We start from the raw sequence: 24,445 nt of genomic DNA, 5'->3' as shown, positions 1-24,445 counted from the left end.
GCCAAACCTTCATATCATATCCGCTAATCTCTACACACAGCCTACGTTGTTGTCACCATATTAGCTATCGTCATAGTCAACATAGCTAATAGAACGGGTTAGTAAACCCGCTACAATCATGCAGTACAGTGTACAGTCAGCAAGCAGTTTAGCAGTTACACTGGCGGGCCCAGGTGGCAATAAATACAACCAAAAGCTTACCTTAACTTGGAATAGTTCCAGTGTTGGATAGCCAGCTAGCTAACATAGGATCCCTATCTGTTTGAACCAGGTGTTTGAGTAGTCTAAACTAGCTAGACGCATTCGCTAGCTAAGTAAGTGAAAGTGAAAAGAAAATACAAGGAAATATAGCTCTCTCGTTTGCTTCTTCATTTTTAAATAAATGTGTTTGAAAACTGTTTGATTGTCTTTCTCTTTGAGTCAACTGTTCACCACATTTTATGCACTGCAGTGCCAGCTAGCTATAGCTTATGCTTTCAGTACTATATTCATTCTCTGATCCTTTGATTGGGTGGACAACATGTCAGTTCATGCTGCAAGAGCTGTGATAAGTTGGAGGACATCCTCCGGAAGTTGTCATAATTACTGTGTAAATCTATGGGGGTGAGAACCATGAACCTCCTAGGTTTTGTATTGAAGTCAATGTACACAGAGGATGGAAACTACACACACACATTCACACAACACTCAACAACACTCAAGGTCTGAATCATGTTAGATAATCACAGGAAAGGGATGTGTGTATGTTTCTATTTTGAGCTGGGCCAATGTTGAGCAAGAGCCTTTCAGGAAATACATGATTGAGGCTCTGACGAATGTGGAGTAACATGACGAAGGCTCACTGTGATGTTGAATGGTAGAGAGAGCTGGGCTACAGTCCAATGACATTGGTCTCGGTTTTCTCTCAGTCTCCAGAAATGAACAGACTGTTATGTTTGATTTTTTCTTATAGTCGGATACAGCATTAGGTAGCTTCTGTTAGCCTGATGGCACAGCATTGATGTCTCTCACAAATTCCTCTCAAAAGGTTATACATTAGAAATTTTAATAGTATCAAGGCTTTCATGGTATTCCTCCCCCAGAAAGCATTGTGTTAATTTGTTGTGTGTCGTGTTCCAGTCACGGAGATCTTGGATTGAAGACACCTTCTGCAAGAGAGAATGTGGTAAATTCATCCCAGCATGCCGAGACCTACACAGGTGAGCTGGAATTGGTATTTGCTGAGCAGTGTCAAAATCTCATATGATAATGGACAGTAGTGCTGGAATTATGATATTTACCGTGGTAGGCAGAAATGCAAACTTTTGGTAACCATACTAACTGTTCCAGTAAAAGCCATTATGTTGCTGATGTATCATTTCCTGTTTGTTGCAGATGTTTTCCAATGTGTCAAGTATGCCAAAACCTAATAAGGTATGACTTTGCTAACGTGTGTGTGTGTGTGTGTGTGTGTGTGTGTATGTGTGTGTTTTTAGAGTGAGGTTGTCCATTTTAGTGTAAAAGTACACTTACTGAAAGTAGTTCCATATACACTGAGTATGACAGACTGACCAGGTGAATCCAGGTGAAGACTATGATCCCTTATTGATGTCACTTGTTAAATCCACTATAATTATTGTAGCTCAAGGGGAGGAAACAGGTTAACAAAATATTTTTATATATTGAGACATGGATTGTGTATGTGTGCCATTCAGAGGGTGAATTATTTTTAATTGAACTGGGTATGGTAGTAGGTGCCAAGCGTACCGGTTTGTGTCAAGAACTGAAACGCTGTTGGGTTTTTCACACTCAACAATGGTCCACCACCAAAAGGACATCCAGCCAACTTGACACAACTGTGGGAAGCATTGGAGACAACATGGGCCAGCATCCTTGTGGAATACTTTTGACACCTTGTACAGTCCATGCCCCGAGAAATTGAGGAAGGGGGTGCAAACTCAATATTAGGAAGGTGTTCTTAATGTTTGGTATACTCAGTGTCTATCACGACATTTATAGGAACAACAATGCATTTTTGTGCCAATGTTTTACAACCAGAAAGGTTTGAGTTTTGCCTCGATCCCCCTAACCCCCAGATGCTGCTGTGGACGTCTGGTAGGGGAGCACACCTTGCTGGAGACTGGCCCTTCCATGTCCAGCTGGCCTGGGCCTGGGACAGGGCAGCAAGAGGAGTGGTCAGTGGAGTGCCACACACAAACCAGTGCCACTGATGCCTACGGAACCATTGACTTCCAGGACAGTGCTGGACGTAACTGCCATGCCAAGGTCTGTAGCTATTGCTGCGTTCATGTGCTAGTCGGAACTCAGAAATATCCAAATGGGAAACTAGGGGTGCAATGATTCTACCTGAGTTTCCCACTTGTATTTACCATTTAGAAGCTTGTTAGGAACGGTTTTGGACGTCTGAAACTCAGAGTAACAAAAACGTGGTGTTTGTGTGTCAAACTGTGTGAATGGGCAATATGCTAACTGCAGTGTAATGCCAAATAGGATGCCAACGAGGACTAGCTGTTATCTCATATTAATGTGTTTGACCTGACCATGCTTTATGTGTTGACCATTCAGTACGTTCGTGTTGCGGTCGATGCCAAGGCTGAGGCTCTGCTACAGCTGATGCGGAGTGAATGGCAGATGGAACGGCCTAAACTACTGCTGACGGTTCATGGAGGGACAGAGAACTTCCCCCTCCCTCTCAAGGTTAGACAGGCCTTCAGCAAAGGCCTGATCACAGCAGCCCAGAGCACTGGAGCCTGGATACTCACAGACGGCATCAACACAGGTATGTGTGTGAAATAATGCTGATGAATTTGCAATTGGCTTTTAATTAAGACAGTAAGCCTGTGTGGATGTCAGCATATGTGTGTGCCTTTGGGCTCATCTTACATGTATTATACTGTATGTGTGGTGTGTATTACATGTACTTGTTTATATGTGTTGTAGATCAGTTTATATGTGTTTGTATGTATATACAGTGGCTTCGGAAAGTATTCAGACCACTTGACTTGTTCCGCATTTTGTAATGTTACAGCCTTATTCTAAAATTGATTAAATAAAAAAACAATACACACAATACCCCATAATGACAAAGCGAAAACATTTCTGTAAAAAAAAAAAATAGAAAAAAAAATAGATATATTTACGTAAGTATTCAGACACTTTGCTGTGAGACTCGAGATTGAGGCCAGGTGCATCCTGTTTCCATTGATCATCCTTGAGATGTTTCTACAACTGGATTGGAGTCCACCTGTGGTAAATTCAATTGATTGGACATGATTTGGAAAGGCACACATCTGTCTATATAAGGTCCCACAGTTGACAGTGCATATCAGAGCAAAAATCAAGCCTTGAGATTAAAGGAATTGTCCGTAGAATTCCGAGACAGGATTGTGTCGAGGCACAGGTCTGGGGAAGGGTACCAAAACATTTCTGCAGCATTGAAGGTCCCCAAGAACACAGTGGCCTCCATCATTCTTAAATGGAAGAAGTTTGGAACCACCAAGACTCTTCCTAGAGCTGGCCACCCGGCCAAACTGAGCAATCTGGGGAGAAGGCCCTTGGTCAAAGAGGTGACCAAGAACCCAATGGTCACTCTGACAGAGCTCCTCTGTGGAGATGGGATAACCTTCCAGAAGGACAACCATCTCTGCAGCACTCCACCAATCAGGCCTTTATGGTAGAGTGGCCAGACAGAAGCCACTCCTCAGTAAAAGGCATATGACAGTTCACTTGGAGTTTGCCAAAAGGCACCTAAAGACTCTCAGACCATGAGAAACAAGATTCTCCGATCTGATGAAACCAAGATTGAACTCTTTGGCCTGAATGCCAAGCGTCACGTCTGGACACAACCTGGCACCATCCCTACGGTGAAGCATGGTGGTGGCAGCATCATGCTGTGAGGATTTTTTTCAGCGGCAGGGACTGGGAGACTAGTCAAGATTGAGGCAAAGATGAACGGAGCAAAGTACAGAGAGATCCCTGATGATAACCTGCTCCAGAGCGCTCAGGTCCGCAGACTGAGCGTCAAAGGTTCACCTTCCAACAGGACAACGGCCCTAAGCACACAGCCAAGACAACAGAGGGGGGGGGCTTCGGGATAAGTCTCTGAATGTCCTTGAGTGGCCCAGCCAGAGCCCGGACTTGAACCTGATCAAACATGTCTGGAGAGACCTGAAAATACCTGAGCAGCAACGCTCCCCATCCAACCTGACAGAGCTTGAGAGGATCTGCAGAGAAGAATGGGAGGAACTCCCCAAATACTCGTGTGCCAAGCTTGTAGGGTCATACCCAAGAAAAATCAATGCTGCCAATCACTGCCAAAGGTGCTTCAACAAAGTACTGAGTAAAGTGTCTGAATACTTATGTAAATGTGATATTTAAGTTTATGTTTTATAAATTAGCAAAAAAATCTAAAAACCTTTTGCTTTGTGATTATGGAGTATTGCATGTAGATTGATGAAGGAAAAAAAATGATTTAATAAATTTTAGAATAAGGCTGTTACGTAACAAAATGTGGAAAAAGTCAAGGGTTCTGAATACTTTCCGAAGTCACTGTTAGTGGACTGAGAATCTGCCCCTCCTAGGTGTGTCCCGGTACGTAGGGGAGGCTGTGAAAACATATGGCACCCATGACCTCAGGAAGAGGAACGCTGTAGGGGTCACGCCCTGGGGCGTAATTGACAATCACAGTGACCTTATAGGGAGAGATGTGAGTGTTGTTCTCTGTAAAGATATCAGTGCTTTTAAGGAAAGTTTCAAATTAATTCACGCTGTCACATTATAAGAAGGTTTGCAGGATTTTTTGCACAGATCTGTACTAATTTGCACCATGAAAATGTCACCTTTTATCTTTCTTGAGCTGCCATGTGCTCTCACTTTCCTGCTTGGCCTATCTCATATCCTCTTCTGATTTCTCTCTGGCCTGCTCTCTGACCTGTGTTCTGATACCTGACCCAGGTGCTCAGGCCCTACCAGCCTCTGGGAAACCCCTTGAGTAAGAGGGTGTGTCTGAACGGCCTGCACTCCCACTTCCTGTTAGTGGACGATGGAACTCTGAGAAAACATGGCTGCCAGCTGGGACTGAGGAGGAAGCTGGAGAGACACATTCAACTGCAGAAGATCCACCCTCGTGAGTGTGTGTGCGACTGTGTGTGTGTGAAAGAGAGAGTGTGTGTATGTGAATGGGTGTGAGAAAGAGAGAGAGAGATTGCATTGTGTGTGTGAGAGAGAGTATTGTAATACACGTGTGTAACAATATGTCTGTCTACATGTGTGTGATGTTTCCCTCTCTGGTAGGGCTTAACCAGGGTGTACCAGTGGTGTGTGTGGTGGTGGAGGGCGGCCCTGACATTGTGTCCATGGTGCTGGAGTACGTGAGCAGTGTGCCCCCCATGCCTGTGTTTGTCTTCGAGGGATCAGGTCGGGCAGCTGACCTGCTGGCATTCTTACACAAACAGACTGCTATTGACAGGTGTGGAGTGCCGCTGTAGTCATGCATATAATGGCTTTTACGCCTTTAAGACTTTGGTGTTCATGTGCGGTGGAGCAGGGATGGGCAACTTTGATGGAGGTGGGGAACACAAAAAACGTAACTCTTCAAGAGGGGCCGCAGTGGCTTGTGGGTCTTTGTACCCACATCCATACTACTGTTTTACTCACAGACACCATTCAAACAGTTTTAGAAACTTCAGAGTGTTTTCTATCCAAATCTACTAATAATATGCATATTCTAGTGTCTGGGCCAGAGTAGTAACCTGTTTAAATTGGGTACGTTTTTCATCCGGCCGTGAAAATACTGCCCCCTAGCCCAGACAGGTTAAACAGCTTGTAAAATTCCAGCAAATTATGTCATGGCTTTTGAAGCTTCTGATAGGCTAATTTACATAATTTGAGTCAATTGGCGGTGTACCTGTGGATGTATTTCAAGGACTACCTTCAAACTCATTGCCTCTTTGCTTGACATCGTGAAAAAAAAAAAATCAGAATAAATCAGCCAAGACCTCAGCAAAAAATGTGTAGACCTCCACAAGTCTGGTTCATCCTTGGGAGCAATTTCCAAATGCCTGAAGGTACCACGTTCATCTTTACAAACAATAGTACGCAAGTATAAATACCATGGGACCACGCAGCCGTCATACCGCTTAGGAAGGAGATGCGTTCTGTCTCCTAGAGATTAACTTACTTTGATGCGAAAAGTGCAAATCAATCCCAGAACAACAGCAAAGGACCTTGTGAAGATGCTGGAGTAAACAGGTACAAAAGTATCTACATCCACAGTAAAACAAGTCCTATATCGGCATAACCTGAAAGACATCTCAGCAAGGAAGATGCCACTGCTCCAAAACCGCCATAAAAAAGCCAGACTACGGTTTGCAACTGCACATGGGAACAAAGATCTTACTTTTTGGAGAAATGTCCTCTGGTCTGATGAAAAAAAATAGAACTGTTTGGACATAATGACCATCGTTATGTTTGGTGGAAAAAGAGAGACGCTTGCAAGCCAAAGAACACCATCCCAACCGTGAAGCACGGGGGTGGCAGCGTCATGTTGTGGGGCTGCTTTGCTGCAGGAGGAACTGGTGCACTTCACAAAATAGATGGCAACATGCGGGAGGAAATTTACGTGGATATATTGAAGCAACATCTCAAGACATCAGTCAGGAAGTTAAAGCTTGGTCGCAAATGGGTCTTCCAAATGGACAATGACCCTAAGCATACTTCCATAGTTGTGGCAAAATGTCTTAAGGACAACAAAGTCAAGGTATTGGAGTGGCCATCACAAAGCCCTGACCTCAATCCTGTAGATATTTGTGGGCAGAACTGAAAAAGTGTGTGCGAGCAAGGAGGCCTACAAACCTGACTCAGTTACACCAGCTCGGTCAGGAGGAATGGGCCAAAGTTCACCCAACTTATTGTGGGAAGCTTGTGGAAGGCTACCTGATACGTTTGACCCTGTCACGGTTGTCGTAAGGAGAGGACCAAAACGCAGCAGGGACATGTATACTCATCTTCTTTATTGACGGGAAAAGAAGGAAAAAACCAAACAAACACGTATACAAAAACAACAAAACGATGAACGACAAAATATGTCTTGAAGGCAACACAGCAATCCAAGAACAATCTCCCACAAACACTAAACCAAACACATACCCATATATAGGACTCAGAGGCAACTAGAAAACACCTGCCTCCAATTGAGAGTCCAACCCCAATAAACTAGACATAGAAATACAAAAGACTAGAGACCACATAGAAATAAACATAGAACATAACCCCAAAAACCCGGAACTAACTAAACCAACACCCTAGTAAATAAATCACCACCCCGAACCACAAACAAAATACCCTCTGCCACGTCCTGACCAAACTACAATAACAAATAACCCTTATACTGGTCAGGACGTGACAGTACCCCCCCCCCCCCCCCCTAAAGGTGCAGACCCCGGATGCACCTCAAATAAACAAAACCCCCAAAACAACAACAACAAAAATCCCCCTAAACTAAAGGGAGGGAAGGGAGGGTGGCTGCCGTCACTGACGGCACTTGTGCTACACCCCCCCTCCCCAACCCACCTATACAGGAGGTGGTTCTGGCTCCGGCCTACTGTCCTCCAGACTGTAGACAAAGCCTCTTGGCTCTGGACCGTAGGCGGAGCCACTCAGTTCCGGGTCGTAGGCCGACTCATTCAATTCCAGATCGTAGGCCGACTCACTCAGTTCACAACTGTAGGCAGACTCATTCAGTTCACAGTTAATTTCCATCTCACCCTGTTCCGGGTCGCAGGCAGACTCCCTCGGTTCCGGACTGCACACTATTGCCGGATACTCTGGACTGCACACTGTTGCCGGATACTCTGGACTGCACACTGTTGCCGGATACTCTGGACTGCACACTGTTGCCGGATACTCTGGACGGGGCACTGTTGCCGGATACTCTGGACGGGGCACTGTTGCCGGATACTCTGGACGGGGCACTGTTGCCGGATACTCTGGACGGGGCACTGTTGCCGGATACTCTGGACGGGGCACTGTTGCCGGATACTCTGGACGGGGCACTGTTGCCGGATACTCTGGACGGGGCACTGTCTCCGAACTCTCGAGGCTGGGCTGACGCACTGGAAGCCTGATGTGTGGTGCTGGTACTGGAGGTATCAGCCTGGGGACACGCACCTCATGGCTAGTGCGGGGAGCAGGAATCGGCCGAGTAGGACTGGGATTACGCACTGGAAGCCTGATGCGTGGTGCTGGTACTGGACGTGCCAGTTTGGGGACACGCACATCAGGGCTAGTGCGGGGAGCAGGAATAGGACGGGTTGGACTGGGATTACGCACTGGAAGCCTGGTGCGTGGTGCTGGTTTAGGATGTGCCAGATTGGAGACACGCACCTCAGGGCTAGTGCGTGGAGCGGGAAACACTGGACCGTAGAGGCTTACTGGCGGTCTCGAGCGCAGAACTAGCATCGCCCTTACTGGCTGGATGCCCACTTTCCCCTGGCACATGTGGGGCGCTGGTACTGCGCATACCGGCCTGAAAATACCCGGCCTCGCCACAGCACCCATCCCCCCAAAGCACGGGACCTGTCCAGTCATATGTTGCCCGAAAAAGGTACGGGGATTTGGCCTGGGGCTCAATCCTCGCCCAGCCAAACTACCCGTGTGCCCCCCCCATTTTTTTTAAATTGGGGCTGCCTCTCGGGCTCCCTTAACTCCTCCATAGCCCTGGAAATGCTTATCCTCAGTTCTGCCCATGTCTCCCGATATTCCACCTGTTGCTGCTCCTTCCTCTGCTGCTTGGTCCATGTTTGGCGGGAAATTCTGTCAAGGTTGTCGTAAGGAGAGGACCAAAACGCAGCAGGGACATGTATACTCATCTTCTTTATTGACGGGAAAAGAAGGAAAAAACCAAACAAACACGTATACAAAAATAACAAAACGATGAACGACAAAATAACAGTCTTGAAGGCAACACAGCAATCCAAGAACAATCTCCCACAAACACTAAACCAAACACATACCCATATATAGGGCTCTCAATCAGAGGCAACTAGAAAACACCTGCCTCCAATTGAGAGTCCAACCCCAATAAACTAGACATAGAAATAGAAAAGACTAGAGACCACACAGAAATACAAACATAGAACATAAACCCGGAACTAACTAAACCAACACCCTACTAAATAAATCACCACCCGAACCACATAAACAAAATACCCTCTGCCACGTCCTGACCAAACTACAATAACAAATAACCCTTATACTGGTCAGGATGTGACAGACCCAAGTTAAACAATGTAAAGGCAATGCTACCAAATACTAATTGAGTGTATGTAAACTTCTGACCCACTGGGAATGTGATGAAAGAAATAAAAGCTGAAATAAATCCTTCTCTCTACTATTATTCTGACATTTCACATTCTTAAAATCAAGTGGTGAATTTGTAAATTTATTTGGCTAAGGTATATGTAAACTTCCGACTTCAACTGTATATATACTGCAAAAAAAAATAAAGGGAACACTAAAATAACACATCCTAGATCTGAATGAATGAAATAATCTTATTAAATACGTTTTTCTTTACATAGTTGAATGTGCTGACAACAAAATCACACAAAAATAATCAATGGAAATCCAATTTAACAACCCATGGAGGTCTGTATTTGGAGTCACACTCAAAATTAAAGTGGAAAACCACACTACAGGCTGATCCAACTTTGATGTAATGTCCTTAAAACAAGTCAAAATGAGGCTCAGTAGTGTGTGTGGCCTCCACGTGCCTGTATGACATCCCTAGAACGCCTGGGCATGCTCCTGATGAGGTGGCGGATGGTCTCCTGAGGGATCTCCTCCCAGACCTGGACTAAAGCATCCGCCAACTCCTGGACAGTCTGTGGTGCAACGTGGCGTTGGTGGATGGAGCGAGACATGATGTCCCAGATGTGCTCAATTGGATTCAGGTCTGGGGAACGGGCGGGCCAGTCCATAGCATCAATGCCTTCCTCTTGCAGGAACTGCTGACACACTCCAGCCACATGAGGTTTAGCATTGTCTTGCATTAGGAGGAACCCAGGGCCAACCGCACCAGCATATGGTCTCACAAGGGGTCTGAGGATCTCATCTCGGTACCTAATGGCAGTCAGGCTACCTCTGGCGAGCACATGGAGGGCTGTGCGGCCCCCCAAAGAAATGCCACCCCACACCATGACTGACCCACCGCCAAACCGGTCATGCTGGAGGATGTTGCAGGCAGCAGAACGTTCTCCATGGCGTCTCCAGACTCTGTCACGTCTGTCACATGTGCTCAGTGTGAACTTGCTTTCATCTGTGAAGAGCACAGGGCGCCAGTGGCGAATTTGCCAATCTTGGTGTTCTCTGGCAAATGCCAAACGTCCTGCACGGTGTTGGGCTGTAAGCACAACCCCCACCTGTGGACGTCGGGCCCTCATACCACCCTCATGGAGTCTGTTTCTGACCGTTTGAGCAGACACATGCGCATTTGTGGCCTGCTGGAGGTCATTTTGCAGGGCTCTGGCAGTGGCAGTGCTCCTCCTGCTCCTCCTTGCACAAAGGCGGAGGTAGCGGTCCTGCTGCTGGGTTGTTGGCCTCCTCCACGTCTCCTGATGTACTGGCCTGTCTCCTGGTAGCGCCTCCATGCTCTGGACTACGCTGACAGACACAGCAAACCTTCTTGCCACAGCTCGCATTGATGTGCCATCCTGGATGAGCTGCACTACCTGAGCCACTTGTGTGGGTTGTAGACTCCGTCTCATGCTACCACTAGAGTGAAAGCACCGCCAGCATTCAAAAGTGACCAAAACATCAGCCAGGAAGCATAGGAACTGAGAAGTGGTCTGTGGTCCCCACCTGCAGAACCACTCCTTTATTGGGGGTGTCTTGCTAATTGCCTATAATTTCCACCTGTTGTATATTCCATTTGCACAACAGCATGTGAAATTTATTGTCAATCAGTGTTGCTTCCTAAGTGGACAGTTTGATTTCACAGAAGTGTGATTGACTTGGAGTTACATCGTGTTGTTTAAGTATTCCCTTTATTTTTTTGAGCAGTGTATTTTTTTGTTTTAAAGTTAATTTCTTGCAATTCTGCACATTTTGTCTTGGGGCGTAGAGAAAATGTTGCTGTTTTAAATCAAGTTTGCTGAGCCCTCACCCAGTAGGAGGCTCAAAGTTTTCCCTGGTCAGATTAATGGGCTGAGGAAAATCTCAGGGCTCATTTATCTCTGTCGTCAGTGTGTATGCGGTATACTGTAGGTGTCCAGAGGCATAACACAGGCCGTATTTTGGGGTCAAAACATGCCAATTGAGAAATGAGAGTGGAGGCAGGTGTATGAGGCAGCTTGCTAACCAGAGCTCAGATCTTAGCATGTGGTTGAGCCAAAAGGACCCAGGTTGTTAGCCTATGTCTTACTTTACTGGTGTACCAGTATATGTTTACTGTGTTGGTACTGTTTACAGGCAGCTGGACACAGACATCCAGGAGGACTTCCTGCTGAGGATAGGGGGCATGTTTGGTCTGGAGAGAGCAGACGCCAGCCAGCTCTACAACCTTCTGATGGAGTGTATGGACTACAGACAGTCTGTGAGTAACGTGACTGTGGACCGGGTTCCCGGGCACAGATTAAGCCTAGTCATTGACTAAAATGCACTCTCAATTGAGATTCTCATTTGAGATTGATTTTTAATCCAGGACTTGGCTTTAACCTGGGAAAACCATCCCATCCTCGCCCATTTCTATCTTTATAAAACACAGATCACAATCTTCGACTCGGAATCTGAGGATCAACAGGAGGCAGACTGTGCCATTTTGACGGCCACATTGAAAGGTACCGCTCCTCCTGGCCTTTATGCCTGTGTCAGTCACTGGAAGGACCAAGTCCTGCCTTGTCTGTTCTATGTGTTCTCTGGGCTGAATCCTAACTTGAAATCAGAGTTTTCACACAAATGACCTATAGATCTATGCATGATCTACAAAAGTTACGCAGGGCTGATGTCTGGTTAAGATTGGGCCCACTGATGCTGTGATGATTCACAGGCACCAAGACGTCTCCTGGGGAGCAGCTCAGTACAGCTCTGGCATGGGACCGAGCAGACATAGCTAAAAAACACATCCTGGTGTATGGCCAGCACTGGCAGGTAAAAAAACTAAACAACTCACACCCTACCGTTGTACTTACCTTTTTTGCACAAAAAAATGATTTTTTTTGCTAGCACTGACTTTGCTGATAACGGCTTTATTGAGAAAAATGTTACTAGGACATTTTTATTTATTTTTATTTAACCTGTCGTGTCTTTGGCATCATTAAAACTGAAGACATATTTATCAAATAACTCTCTGTAATTATTATTACGCGATTAACCTGATTAATCATGTAACTGTAATTAACTAGGAAGTCAGGGCACCAAGGAAAATATTCAGATTACAAAATTATAATTTTCCTAATATAACTTTCAGATATTTTAATATCTGATCAATTAGTCTTTGAATTAATGACTTATTTACCTCACGTCAGTCTCATTCCAAACGTCGTAAATTGTTGGTTATCTGCACGAACCCAGTCTTCACTATGAGTCATCCATACATCAATTGTCTTAAAATCATTTATTTACTAACTAAGTAATTCCCAGAAATGCATAACAAACAGTAGATATCGTTACAAAGAAATGATAGGAGAATGTTCCCTAGTGGGCTAAACCGGCATGGCGGCTTGTTAGACAAAAGGGGGGTCAACTGAGAAGGCACTACAGAGTTGATAATTATAACAATTGAAATGCTAATCCTTTGCACATGAACGCTCACTCATTCGGGAACAACTGCAATCAATATATATATTTACGCTCAGTGTGTCGTCGGGATCTCTGTTGAAAAGTTTGTTTCTGTTGGAGAGTCTGTCCGCCCTCTCTCTCTGTCTTTGTTAGAGTGGATAGTTCAAAGTGACATTCATTCATGTCGTTATAGAATAGCTGTTTTCGGAGGTTGTCGGGCTTCGCGTTCAATGGTACCGAATTCCTAGCTGCAGACTAGTAATTAATATCAAAGACTTGTTCTTATTCTGTCGGTATCGATAGTCTAAGAGTTTAACCACGTGGTATGGTTAGAGTTCAGAAAGAGGAATGCTGGTCTCCAACCTTTAGCCATCTCGTAATTGAGGAAAGCTCGGTCTGGTGATAGAAAACCAAGGTGGGGGTTTTATTCGGGACATAGAAAAAGGCTGTCTCATGACGCCAGGTCCTGTCTGTGTCCCTGGGGGCGTGCCAAGGACTTAGTTAAGACTCCAAAGGGAATTGGAGTTTCCTTCATTAACCTGTTATGGCTAGGGGGCAGTATTTTCACAGCTGGATAAAAAACGTACCCGATTTAATCTGATTATTACTCCTGCCCAGAAACTAGAATATGCATATAATTATTAGCTTTGGATAGAAAACACTCCAAAGTTTCTAAAACTGTTTGAATGGTGTCTGTGAGTATAACAGAAATCATTTGGCAGGCCAAAACCTGAGAAGATTCCATGCAGGAAGTGGCCTGTGACAATTTCTTGCCCTTCTTGATTATCTCTATCCATTACAGAGGATCTCTGCTGTTACGTGACACTTCCTACGGCTCCCATGGGCTCTCAGAAGGCGGCAAAAAGCTGAATCGTGGCTTTGCAGGCTCTGGTTGAAAAAAAGTAGCGCGTTTGGGTAGTGGCTGGTTACAGTACTGTGAGACTCAGGCGCGTGCCCGTGTCGACCCCATGCTATGTTTTCTTTCGTCTGTTTACCTAAACGCAGATTCCCGGTCGGAATATTATCGCTTTTTTTACGAGAAAAATGGCATAAAAATTGCTTTTAAACAGCGGTTGACATGCTTCGAAGTACGGTAATGGAATATTTAGAAATCTTTTGTCACGAATTGCGCCATGCTCGTGACCCTTATTTACACTTTGGATAGTGTCTTGAACGCACGAACAAAACGCCGCTATTTGGATATAACGATGGATTATTTTGGACCAAACCAACATTTGTTATTGAAGTAGCAGTCCTGGGAGTGCATTCTGACGAAGACAACAAAGGTAATCAAACTTTTGTAATAGTAAATCGGAGTTTGGTCAGGGCTAAACTTGGTCGGTGTCTAAATGGCTAGCCGTGATGGCTGGGCTATCTACTGAGAATATTGCAAAATGTGCTTTCACCGAAAAGCTATTTTAAAATCGGACATATCGAGTGCATAGAGGAGTTCTGTATCTATAATTCTTAAAATAATTGTTATGTTTTTTGTGAACGTTTATCGTGAGTAATTTAGTAAATTCACCGGATGTTTGCGGGGGGTATGCTAGTTCTGAACGTCACATGCTAATGTAAAAAAGCTGTTTTTTGATATAAATATGAACTTGATTGAACAGAACATGCATGCATTGTATAACATAATTTCCTAGGGTTGTCATCTGATGAAGATCATCAAAGGTTAGTGCTGCATTTAGCTGTGGTTTTGTTTTTTGTGACATTATATGCTAGCTTGAAAAATGGGTGTCTGATTATTTCTGGCTGGGTACTCTGCTGACATAATCTAATGTTTTGCTTTCGCTGTAAAGCCTGTTTGAAATCGGACAGTGTGGTTAGATTAACGAGAGTCTTGTCTTTAAAATGCTGTAAAATAGTCATATGTTTGAAAAATTGAAGTTTTCGGATTTTAGAGGAGTTTGTATTTCGCGCCACGCCCATCATTGGATATTGGAGCAGGTGTTCCGCTAGCGGAACGTCTAGATGTAAGAGGTTAAACAGTCCAAAATCACATTACACAATTTCACAAACAGTTCCATCCTTATTCATTCATTTTATACAACCATTTAGATGTAAGTCTCATAACTGAGGCTATTACATAAACAGCACAATGGTAGTATTGTCTCTCATGAGTTTCACAAAATTGTACCAAACGGACCAGTTCGTAGCTGGATTCTTCACCGATCTTTTATACCTTCTCCAGAACCTGAATATTGTTCGGTTGTCAAGTTCTATGAGGTAGAAGAATTCCTTTGTTTGGTCTATGAAAACTCACTCTCTATCTATACTGGGGCCATGAGGCAGGATCTTCTCATAGGAATTTACGACCTATTCTGACCATAGCAGCCTGGGTGTGGGAGACAGAGGTAGGGGGATGGTGCATAGAAAACCCAAAGAGGGCAACGTCGTGACAAACCTTTATTTAACTTGAGATGTGGTTGGCACTGCTAGCCACCGTCAGGTGAATGCATTAACCGTAAGTCTCTCTGGATCGTCTGCTAAATGACTCAAATGTAAATGTAAGACAGACCAGGGGACAGGCAGGGTAAGGCTGTTTAAGCCTGCTTCACACTACACAAATGTGGCGTTTAAGCGTCGTATATGGTAGGTTCCAAAACTTCAAAAGTACGTAGAACTACATAGAACTCTAAGCAAACTACGCTCCATTTGTGTAGTGTGTAGAGCGTCCTTATTTTTTTATTATTATTTTTTTTTTGGTGGGGGGGAGTACTGAAATTGCTGTGCTTTTTTAAAATGTATTTGATGGTATGGCAGTCAAGCTTTATGGTGGGCTTGTGGTGGTTGTCTGTCTAGGTAGGCTCGTTGGAGCAGGCCATGCTGGATGCTCTGGTTATGGACCGGGTCGGCTTTGTCAAACTGCTGATCGACAACGGTATGACCATGAACCGCTTCCTGACCGTGTCACGCCTGGAAGAACTCTATAACACAGTAATGACTTGATCACTTTCTCCCTCTTGTTCTTTTCAGCTCTGTATTTATGAGTTACAAGAAGAAGCAATTCTGTGTTTTTCTATTGACAGTACAGTGGCCATTAGCTAACTCATATACCACAATTTCTAAAAGTTGAAAGGATAACTTTTCATCTGGTCTACCACTTCATTCCATAGGAACAAATGTTGTATTGTAATCTAGATAACTAGCCACTGAAGTCTGGTTTGCATTTGATGGTTTGTGATTGTGGATAATGAAGACATGACATGCCATTATTTTATTTTTTATAGCAGCAGGGACCAACAGACAATTTTCTCCATCTTCTCGTGGAAGATGTGAAACAGGTGAATATTGTGAAACTCAATTTTGTGTGTGTATGTCTACAGTATTTTGCATGTGGAAATATTGAGTTTCAATTACTCAGGTGTGTGTGCATGTGTGTGTTTGTGTGTAGACCCATATACCTAAAGGATACAGAGTCTCCCTCATAGATGTGGGGCAGGTAATTGAGTATCTGATAGGAGGAGCCTATCGGAGCACATACACACGGAAACACTTCCGGGCCCACTATAACCTCCTATATGCCCATTGCAAGGTAAGAGACCATGGTCACGTTTCAGGATGACTATTTTGCAGTTGCCTGCCAAATCTCACAGCGTCTGGGTAGGTGTTTAACATATTGTAGGCCTACCAGCTGACCGCATTATATGATATAGCAATATGAAGCCTGACTACATAGTCAATGACATGGCACGTTGGATGCTAACTGGACAACGACTGCAAAGTTGCCTGAAACGCAGTCCATGTTAGATTTCTGTATACACTGTATACACCCAAGATACCACCTTTGGGCCCTCAAGCATTTCTGTATAAATGGTCACCATTAATATAGCAGTTTTTGTCTTTTGAGTTGTTGTTGTCTTGTTTTTGTTTAGACATTTTACCTTGTTAAATACGCCTTTGTGTACTCTGCACTGATTTGAGTGACCATAATTTCCAGGAGACTGGACGGGATAGTTCAGGACCCCTTAACAAAAAGAGGAGGGCAGACTGCACCCTCCACCCGCACCAAAGCCCTAACAGCAGTCCGTCAAGGCCACCCTTCTTCCGCACTGCTCAGCCCTATAAACGCAAGGTCTGTGAAAGATATGGGACCAGCCAAAACAAATCTGTGACAGAACTAACATGTCTTACAAATGAGAGCTCTTTTAAAGACACATGTCTCCACTAACACAGACAAAAACACACAGGCTTTTGATAGCTAGTACTGTATATTTTGTGGCTACAAATACCCCCTGTACATTAGTGTTCTAATTGGCTGGATGCCTCTCTTCTCTCTCCTCTATCTCTACAGGAAAGATCCATGGCGCTTAGGGACCTGAAGGTGGCCCAGCAGCAGAGCTCCGAGCTGGGCGACTCTCCACTGTTTGTTTACAACTTCAATGACCTGTTTGTGTGGGCCGTGCTGCAGTGGCGGCAGCAGATGGCGCTGTTCCTGTGGCAGCACGGGGAGGAGGCCATGGCCCGGGCTACAGTGGCGTGTAAACTGTACCGTGCCATGGCCTACGAGTTTCAGCAGAGCAACATGGATGACACCACGGCGGAGCAGCTCAAAACCTACTCTATGTCAGTGTTTCCTTGTAAACATCAAATGTTTTGTGTAGTAGTAGTGTCAAGAGCTTGGGACTATAATCTTCTATCTACAAAAAGATTCTGACATAATTGGCTTTAATGTTCTGAAGACTCATTGATTTGAATGGTGGCAGGGATTTTAATCTTGTATATTTTTGAGCTTAACAACATGAATTGGAGTATTTAGACTACTGTATAGGTAGAGAACATTGAACAGAACAAGGCTATGTCAATACATATACTGCTCAACAAAATAAAGGGAACACTTAAACAACACATTCTAGATCTGAATGAAAAAAATAATCTTATTAAATACTTTTTTCTTTACATAGTTGAATGTGCTGACAACAAAATCACACAAAAAGAATCAATGGAAATCCAATGTATCAACCCATGGAGGTCTGGATTTGGAGTCACACTCATAATTAAAGTGGAAAACCACACTACAGGCTGATCCAACTTTGATGTAATGTCCTTAAAACAAGTCAAAATGAAGCTCAGTAGTGTGTGTGGCCTCCACATGCCTGTATGACCTCCCTACAACGCCTGGGCATGCTCCTGATGAGGTGGCAGATGGTCTCCTGAGGGATCTCCTCCCAGACCTGGACTAAAGCATCCACCAACTCCTGGACAGTCTGTGGTGCAACGTGGCGTTGGTGGATGGAGTGAGACATGATGTCCCAGATGTGCTCAATTGGATTCAGGTCTGGGGAACGGGCGGGCCAGTCTATAGCATCAATGCCTTCCTCTTGCAGGAACTGCTGACACACTCCAGCCACATGAGGTCTAGCATTGTCTTGCATTAGGAGGAACCCAGGGCCAACCGCACCAGCATATGGTCTCACAAGGGGTCTGAGGATCTCATCTCGGTACCTAATGGCAGTCAGGCTACCTCTGGCGAGCACATGGAGGGCTGTGCGGCCCCCCAAAGAAATGCTACCCCACACCATGACTGACCCACCGCCAAACTGGTCATGCTGGAGGATGTTGCAGGCAGCAGAACGTTCTCCACGGCGTCTCCAGACTCTGTCACGTCTGTCACGTGCTCAGTGTGAACCTGCTTTCATCTGTGAAGAGCACAGGGCGCCAGTGGCGAATTTGCCAATCTTGGTGTTCTCTGGCAAATGCCAAATGTCCTGCACGGTGTTGGGCTGTAAGCACAACCCCCACCTGTGGACGTCGGGTCCTCATACCACCCTCATGGAGTCTGTTTCTGACCGTTTGAGCAGACACATGCACATTTGTGGCCTGCTGGAGGTCATTTTGCAGGGCTCTGGCAGTGCTTCTCCTGCTCCTCCTTGCACAAAGGCGGAGGTAGCGGTCCTACTGCTGGGTTGTTGCCCTCCTACGGCCTCCTCCACGTCTCCTGATGTACTGGCCTGTCTCCTGGTAGCGCCTCCATGCTCTGGACACTACGCTGACAGACACAGCAAACCTTCTTGCCACAGCTCACATTGATGTGCCATCCTGGATGAGCTGCACTACCTGAGCCACTTGTGTGGGTTGTAGACTCCGTCTCATCCTACCACTAGTGTGAAAGCACCGCCAGCATTCAAAAGTGACCAAAACATCAGCCAGGACGCATAGGAACTGAGAAGTGGTCTGTGGTCCCCACCTGCAGAACCACTCCTTTATTGGGGGTGTCTTGCTAATTGCCTATAATTTCCACCTGTTGTCTATTCCATTTGCACAACAGCATGTGAAATTTATTGTCAATCAGTGTTGCTTCCTAAGTGGACAGTTTGATTTCACAGATGTGTGATTGACTTGGAGTTACATTGTGTTGTTTAAGTGTTCCCTTTATTTTTTTGAGCAGTGTACACAGTGGGGGAAAAAAGTCTTTGATCCCCTGCTGATTTTGTACATTTGCCCACTGACAAAAAAAGGATCAGTCTATAATTTTAATGGTAGGTTTATTTGAACAGTGAGAGACAGAATAACAACAAAAATATCCAGAAAAACCCATGTCAGAAATGTTATAAATTGATTTGCATTTTAATGAGGGAAATAAGTATTTGACCCCCTCTCAATCAGAAAGATTTCTGGCTCCCAGGTGTCTTTTATACAGGTAACGAGCTGAGATTAGCAGCACACTCTTAAAGGGAGTGCTCCTAACCGCAGCTTGTTACCTGTAAAAAAGACACCTGTCCACAGAAGCAATCAATCAGATTCCAATCTCTCCACCATGGCCAAGACCAAAGAGCTCTCCAAGGATGTCAGGGACAAGATTGTAGACCTACACAAGGCTGGAATGGGCTACAAGACCATTGCCAAGCAGCTTGGTGAGAAGGTGACAACAGTTGGTGCGATTATTCGCAAATGGGAGAAACACAAAAGAACTGTCAATATCCCTCGGCCTTTGGCTCCATGCAAGATCTCACCTCGTGGAGTTGCAATGATCATGAGAATGGTGAGGAATCAGCCCAGAACTACACGGGAGGATCTTGTCAAGGATCTCAAGGCAGCTGGGACCATAGTCCCCAAGAAAACAATTGGTAACACACTACGCCGTGAAGGACTGAAATCCTGCAGTGCCCGCAAGGTCCCCCTGCTCAAGAATACATATACATGCCCGTCTGAAGTTTGCCAATGAACATCTGAATGACTCAGAGTACAACCGGTGAAAGTGTTGTGGTCAGATGAGACCAAAATGGAGCTCTTTGACCTCAACTCAACTCGCCGTGTTTGGAGGAGGAGGAATGCTGCCTATGACCCCAAGAACACCATCTCCACCGTCAAACATGGAGGTGGAAACATTATGCTTTGGGGGTGTTTTTCTGCTAAGGGGACAGGACAACTTCACCGCATCAAAGGGACGAAGGACGGGGCCATGTACCGTCAAATCTTGGGTGAGAACCTCCTTCCCTCAGCCAGGGCATTGAAAATGGGTCGTGGATGGGTATTCCAGCATGACAATGACCCAAAACACACGGCCAAGGCAACAAAGGAGTGGCTCAAGAAGAAGCACATTAAGGTCCTGGAGTGGCCTAGCAAGTCTCCAGACCTTAATCCCATAGAAAATCTGTGGAGGGAGCTGAAGGTTCGAGTTGCGAAACGTCAGTCTAGAAAACTTAATGACTTGGAGAAGATCTGCAAAGAGGAGTGGGACAAAATCCCTCCTGAGATGTGTGCAAACCTGGTGGCCAACTACAAGAAATGTCTGACCTCTGTGTTTGCCAACAAGGGTTTTGCCACCAAGTACTAAGTCATGTTTTGCAGAGGGGTCAAATACTTATTTCCCTCATTAAAATGCAAATCATTTTATAACATTTTTGACATGCGTTTTTCAGGATTTTTTTGTTGTTATTCTGTTCAAATAAACCTACTATTAAAATTATAGACTGATAATTTCTTTGTAAGTGGGCAAACGTACAAAATCAGCAGGGGATCAAATACTTTTTTCCCCCACTGTGTATATATTTATATTTTTTAGGCAGATAGAACCTTATAGTCCCAAACTCTCTGTGTGCCTCTGAGATTTTGTGTATGTTGTTTCAGTAGAGTGAACTTTTGTGGTTGTGTATGTATATTACTATGTTTTTGAGCCTATGCTTTCCGGTCGGTGTTTCTCAATGTTTGTGTGTTGTGGCATGGATGGCTATAGGGACTTTGGTCAGCTGGCGGTGGACGTGCTGGACCGTGCCTTCAGACAGAACGAGCACATGGCCATGAAACTGCTGACTTCGGAGATGGAGGCCTGGAGCCACTTCACCTGCTTGCAGATGGCTGTGTCCTCCCGGCTCCGCCCCTTCGTCTCCCACTCCTGCACCCAGATGCTGCTCACCGACCTGTGGACCGGCCGCCTCAACATGAGGAAGAACTCCTGGTTCAAGGTCAGGCTCTCAATGTCCTTTTTCCTCAGGGGGAAAATTTTCTTCACAGAGTTCCGGGGAGCAACTCTGTATTGCCTTTCCGTCGAAATCTGTGTGCCGCACTTACTAAGACAACTAACTTCTAAGACGACTTACTTCTAAGACGACTTACTAAGACGACTTACTAAGACAACTTACTAAGACAACTTCTAAGACAACTTACTTCTAAGACAACTTACCAAGACAACATACCAAGACAACTTACTTCTAAGACAACTTACTTCTAAGACAACTTACCAAGACAACTTACTAAGACAACTTACTAAGACAACTTACTAAGACAACTTACTTCTAAGACAACTTACTTCGACAACTTACTTCTAAGACAACTTACCAAGACAACATGCTAAGGCGACTTACTAAGACAACTTTCTTCTAAGACAAGTTACCAAGACAACTTGCCAAGACGACTTACTAAGACGACTTACTGAGACAACTTACTAAGGCGACTTACTAAGGCAACTTACTAAGACAACTTACTAAGGCGACTTACTAAGACAACTTCTAAGACAACTTTCTTCTAGGACAAGTTACCAAGACAACTTACCAAGACGACTTACTAAGACGACTTACTGAGGCGACTTACTAAGACGACTTACTGAGGCGACTTACTAAGACGACTTACTGAGGCGACTTACTAAGACAACTTACTGAGGCGACTTACTAAGACAACTTACTGAGGCGACTTACTAAGGCAACTTCTAAGACAACTTACTAAGACAACTTACTTCTAAGACAACTTACTTCTAAGACAACTTACTTCTAAGACAACTTACCAAGACAACTTACCAAGACAACTTACTAAAACAACTTACTAAGACAACTTACTTCTAAGACAACTTACCAAGACAACATGCTAAGGCGATCTACTAAGACAACTTTCTTCTAAGACAAGTTACCAAGACAAGTTACCAAGACGACTTACTAAGACGACTTACTGAGGCGACTTACTAAGGCGACATACTAAGACAACTTACTAAGGCGACTTACTAAGACAACTTACTAAGGCGACTTACTTCTAAGACAACTTTCTTCTAGGACAAGTTACCAAGACAACTTACCAAGACGACTTACTAAGACGACTTACTAAGACGTCTTACTAAGGCGACTTACTAAGGCAACTTACTAAGACAACTTACTAAGGCGACTTACTTCTAAGACAACTTACTTCTAAGACAACTTACTTCTAAGACAACTTACTTCTAAGACAACTTAATAAGACGACTTACTAAGACAACCGCGGATCGCATTAAATCATGGGCTGTATCGGGCCGAAGTCCCACCAGTTTGAGTGTTTAAAGATTCTGAAAAGCAGAGCCAGTGCACCTGAGTGTTATTTCCATGCTAAGATTGATTGACAGCATAAATAACCAGTAGTTGAAGTGTATTTTTAGTATATTAATGTCAGTCGATGTTATGCTGTTCCAGCAGTTACCCCTGAGATTAGACTTGTGTTTATGTGTCTGAATCTTATTCCCTGGGTGTGTGTTAGATTATCCTGAGCATCCTCATGCCCCCTGCCATCCTGCTATTGGAGTTTAAGAGCCAGGCAGAGATGTCCCATGTGCCACAGTCCCAGGAGGCTTTGCAGTTTGGTTGGGACACGGGAAGACCAGAGGCAGCCCAGGAGGGGGGGCATACGGTAGTTAAGGTTCCAAAATGTACACCATACACCAGTCTCCCTGAATGTCAGTCCTTCCAGTTCCTGTCTGTCATGGCGTTCTAATGTCAGTTTGATGCTAATGTTGATACCAGGGTCGTATTTATTAGGAACCAAATTGTAGAAAATGGACTGAAACAGTGAGGGACTTTGCTCATTATTGATTTCCGTTGCAAAGCGTTTTCTGTTGGGTGCTCTAATGAACATGACCCTGATGTTTTGGTTCACTGAAGGATGGCCAGGATGCGGAGAAGGGATCAGCGTGGTGGGAGACTCGCCCAGTCCCCGAAGCTGACACAATCACACCTGTTACCACCCAGTGTTACTTCTGGACCAGGAGGCTGTACGATTTCTACACAGCTCCTGTCGTCAAGTTCTGGTTCCACACGGTGAGCTAGCAGCATGCACTCATAATACTCTTCTATAAAGAGGGACCTTCTTTGTTGAAAATATTTCTCAGTCTGAAACGATTGATTGGGATTAGACTTGATCCCTTCTTCATTGTTCTCACTCTGGTCCATGTGTCTGATGCTGTTTCACTGTGTGTGGTCTAGATGTCCTACTTGGCCTTTCTCATGCTGTTCTCCTACACTGTTCTGGTAAAGATGGAGGACCGGCCCAGCACTCAGGAGTGGCTGGTCATTGCCTATATTATATCCACTGCTGTGGAGAAAACAAGAGAGGTGAGTGTTGTTATGATATGGAGGGTAGTTTAATTGTTAGCACACAGTTAGGCAACACACTACCAGGATACAATTCCACGCTCCATTCCCAGGTGGCAGCACCAACCGGGTCAGGGGCAGGTGTTATGCCAAGCCTTATTAACCCCACGGGTGGAAGAATCGAGAGATCATTAGTGTGCAAGCTTGCAGAGCTGGTGGCCATGTGGCTTTTGGTTTTGGGTTGAGTCCTTCATTTTGGACATGTCCTTTTTTTTTAAATGTGTGTGTGTGTGTATATATATATATATATATATATATATATGTGTGTACAGTGAGGGAAAAAAGTATTTGATCCCTTGCTGATTTTGTATGTTTGCCCACTGACAAAGAAATGATCAGTCTATAATTTTAATGGTAGGTTTATTTGAACAGTGAGAGACAGAATAACAACCAAAAAATCCAGAAAAACCATGTCAAAAATGTTATAAATTGATTTGCATTTTAATGAGGGAAATAAGTATTTGACCCCTCTGCAAAACATGACTTTGTACTTGGTGGCAAAACCCTTGTTGGCAATCACAGAGGTCAGACATTTGTTGTAGTTGGCCACCAGGTTTGCACACATCTCAGGAGGGATTTTGTCGCACTCCTCTTTGCAGATCTTCTCCAAGTCATTACGGTTTCGAGGCTGACGTTTGGCAACTCGAACCTTCAGCTCCCTCCACAGATTTTCTATGGGATTAAGGTCTGGAGACTTGCTAGGCCACTCCAGGACCTTAATGTGCTTCTTCTTGAGCCACTCCTTTGTAGCCTTGGCCGTGTGTTTTGGGTCATTGTCATGTTGGAATCCACGACCCATTTTCAATGCCCTGGCTGAGGGAAGGAGGTTCTCACCCAAG

The 24,445-nt window shown here is 44.7% G+C and overlaps 1 protein-coding gene across 7 annotated transcripts in view; it reads left to right on the top strand.

Moving 5' to 3' along the window:
- LOC106585702 (transient receptor potential cation channel subfamily M member 6) overlaps window positions 1-24,445 on the top strand; it is a 55,060-nt gene that overhangs the window by 1,895 nt on the left and 28,720 nt on the right. The window contains exons 1-20 of one of the 7 annotated variants that reach the window (XR_006761839.2): window positions 795-1,027; window positions 1,120-1,199; window positions 1,375-1,413; window positions 2,076-2,265; window positions 2,566-2,779; window positions 4,581-4,705; window positions 4,954-5,125; window positions 5,293-5,467; window positions 11,467-11,590; window positions 11,762-11,834; window positions 12,044-12,144; window positions 15,583-15,717; window positions 16,011-16,064; window positions 16,175-16,315; window positions 16,721-16,855; window positions 17,075-17,346; window positions 20,957-21,185; window positions 22,717-22,866; window positions 23,118-23,273; window positions 23,439-23,567. Coding sequence is in view for 5 of the 7 variants with exons in the window: in XM_045707138.2 (XP_045563094.2) it covers window positions 1,001-1,027; window positions 1,120-1,199; window positions 1,375-1,413; window positions 2,076-2,265; window positions 2,566-2,779; window positions 4,581-4,705; window positions 4,954-5,125; window positions 5,293-5,467; window positions 11,467-11,590; window positions 11,762-11,834; window positions 12,044-12,144; window positions 15,583-15,717; window positions 16,011-16,064; window positions 16,175-16,315; window positions 16,721-16,855; window positions 17,075-17,346; window positions 20,957-21,185; window positions 22,717-22,866; window positions 23,118-23,273; window positions 23,439-23,567 (2,721 nt within the window). In the remaining 2 variants the exon portion in view is untranslated. Of the gene's footprint in view, window positions 1-793; window positions 1,028-1,119; window positions 1,200-1,374; window positions 1,414-2,075; window positions 2,266-2,565; window positions 2,780-4,580; window positions 4,706-4,953; window positions 5,126-5,292; window positions 5,468-11,466; window positions 11,591-11,761; window positions 11,835-12,043; window positions 12,145-15,582; window positions 15,718-16,010; window positions 16,065-16,174; window positions 16,316-16,720; window positions 16,856-17,074; window positions 17,347-20,956; window positions 21,186-22,716; window positions 22,867-23,117; window positions 23,274-23,438; window positions 23,568-24,445 lie in introns of those variants that run through there. The other 6 variants (XM_045707138.2, XM_082968630.1, XM_045707136.2 and 3 more) reach the window with 6 other exon arrangements.

Source organism: Salmo salar, chromosome 24 (assembly GCF_965601325.2).
Source record: "Salmo salar chromosome 24, fSalSal1, whole genome shotgun sequence".
Lineage (NCBI taxonomy): Eukaryota > Metazoa > Chordata > Actinopteri > Salmoniformes > Salmonidae > Salmo > Salmo salar.
This window is presented reverse-complemented; position numbering and strand designations above follow the sequence as displayed.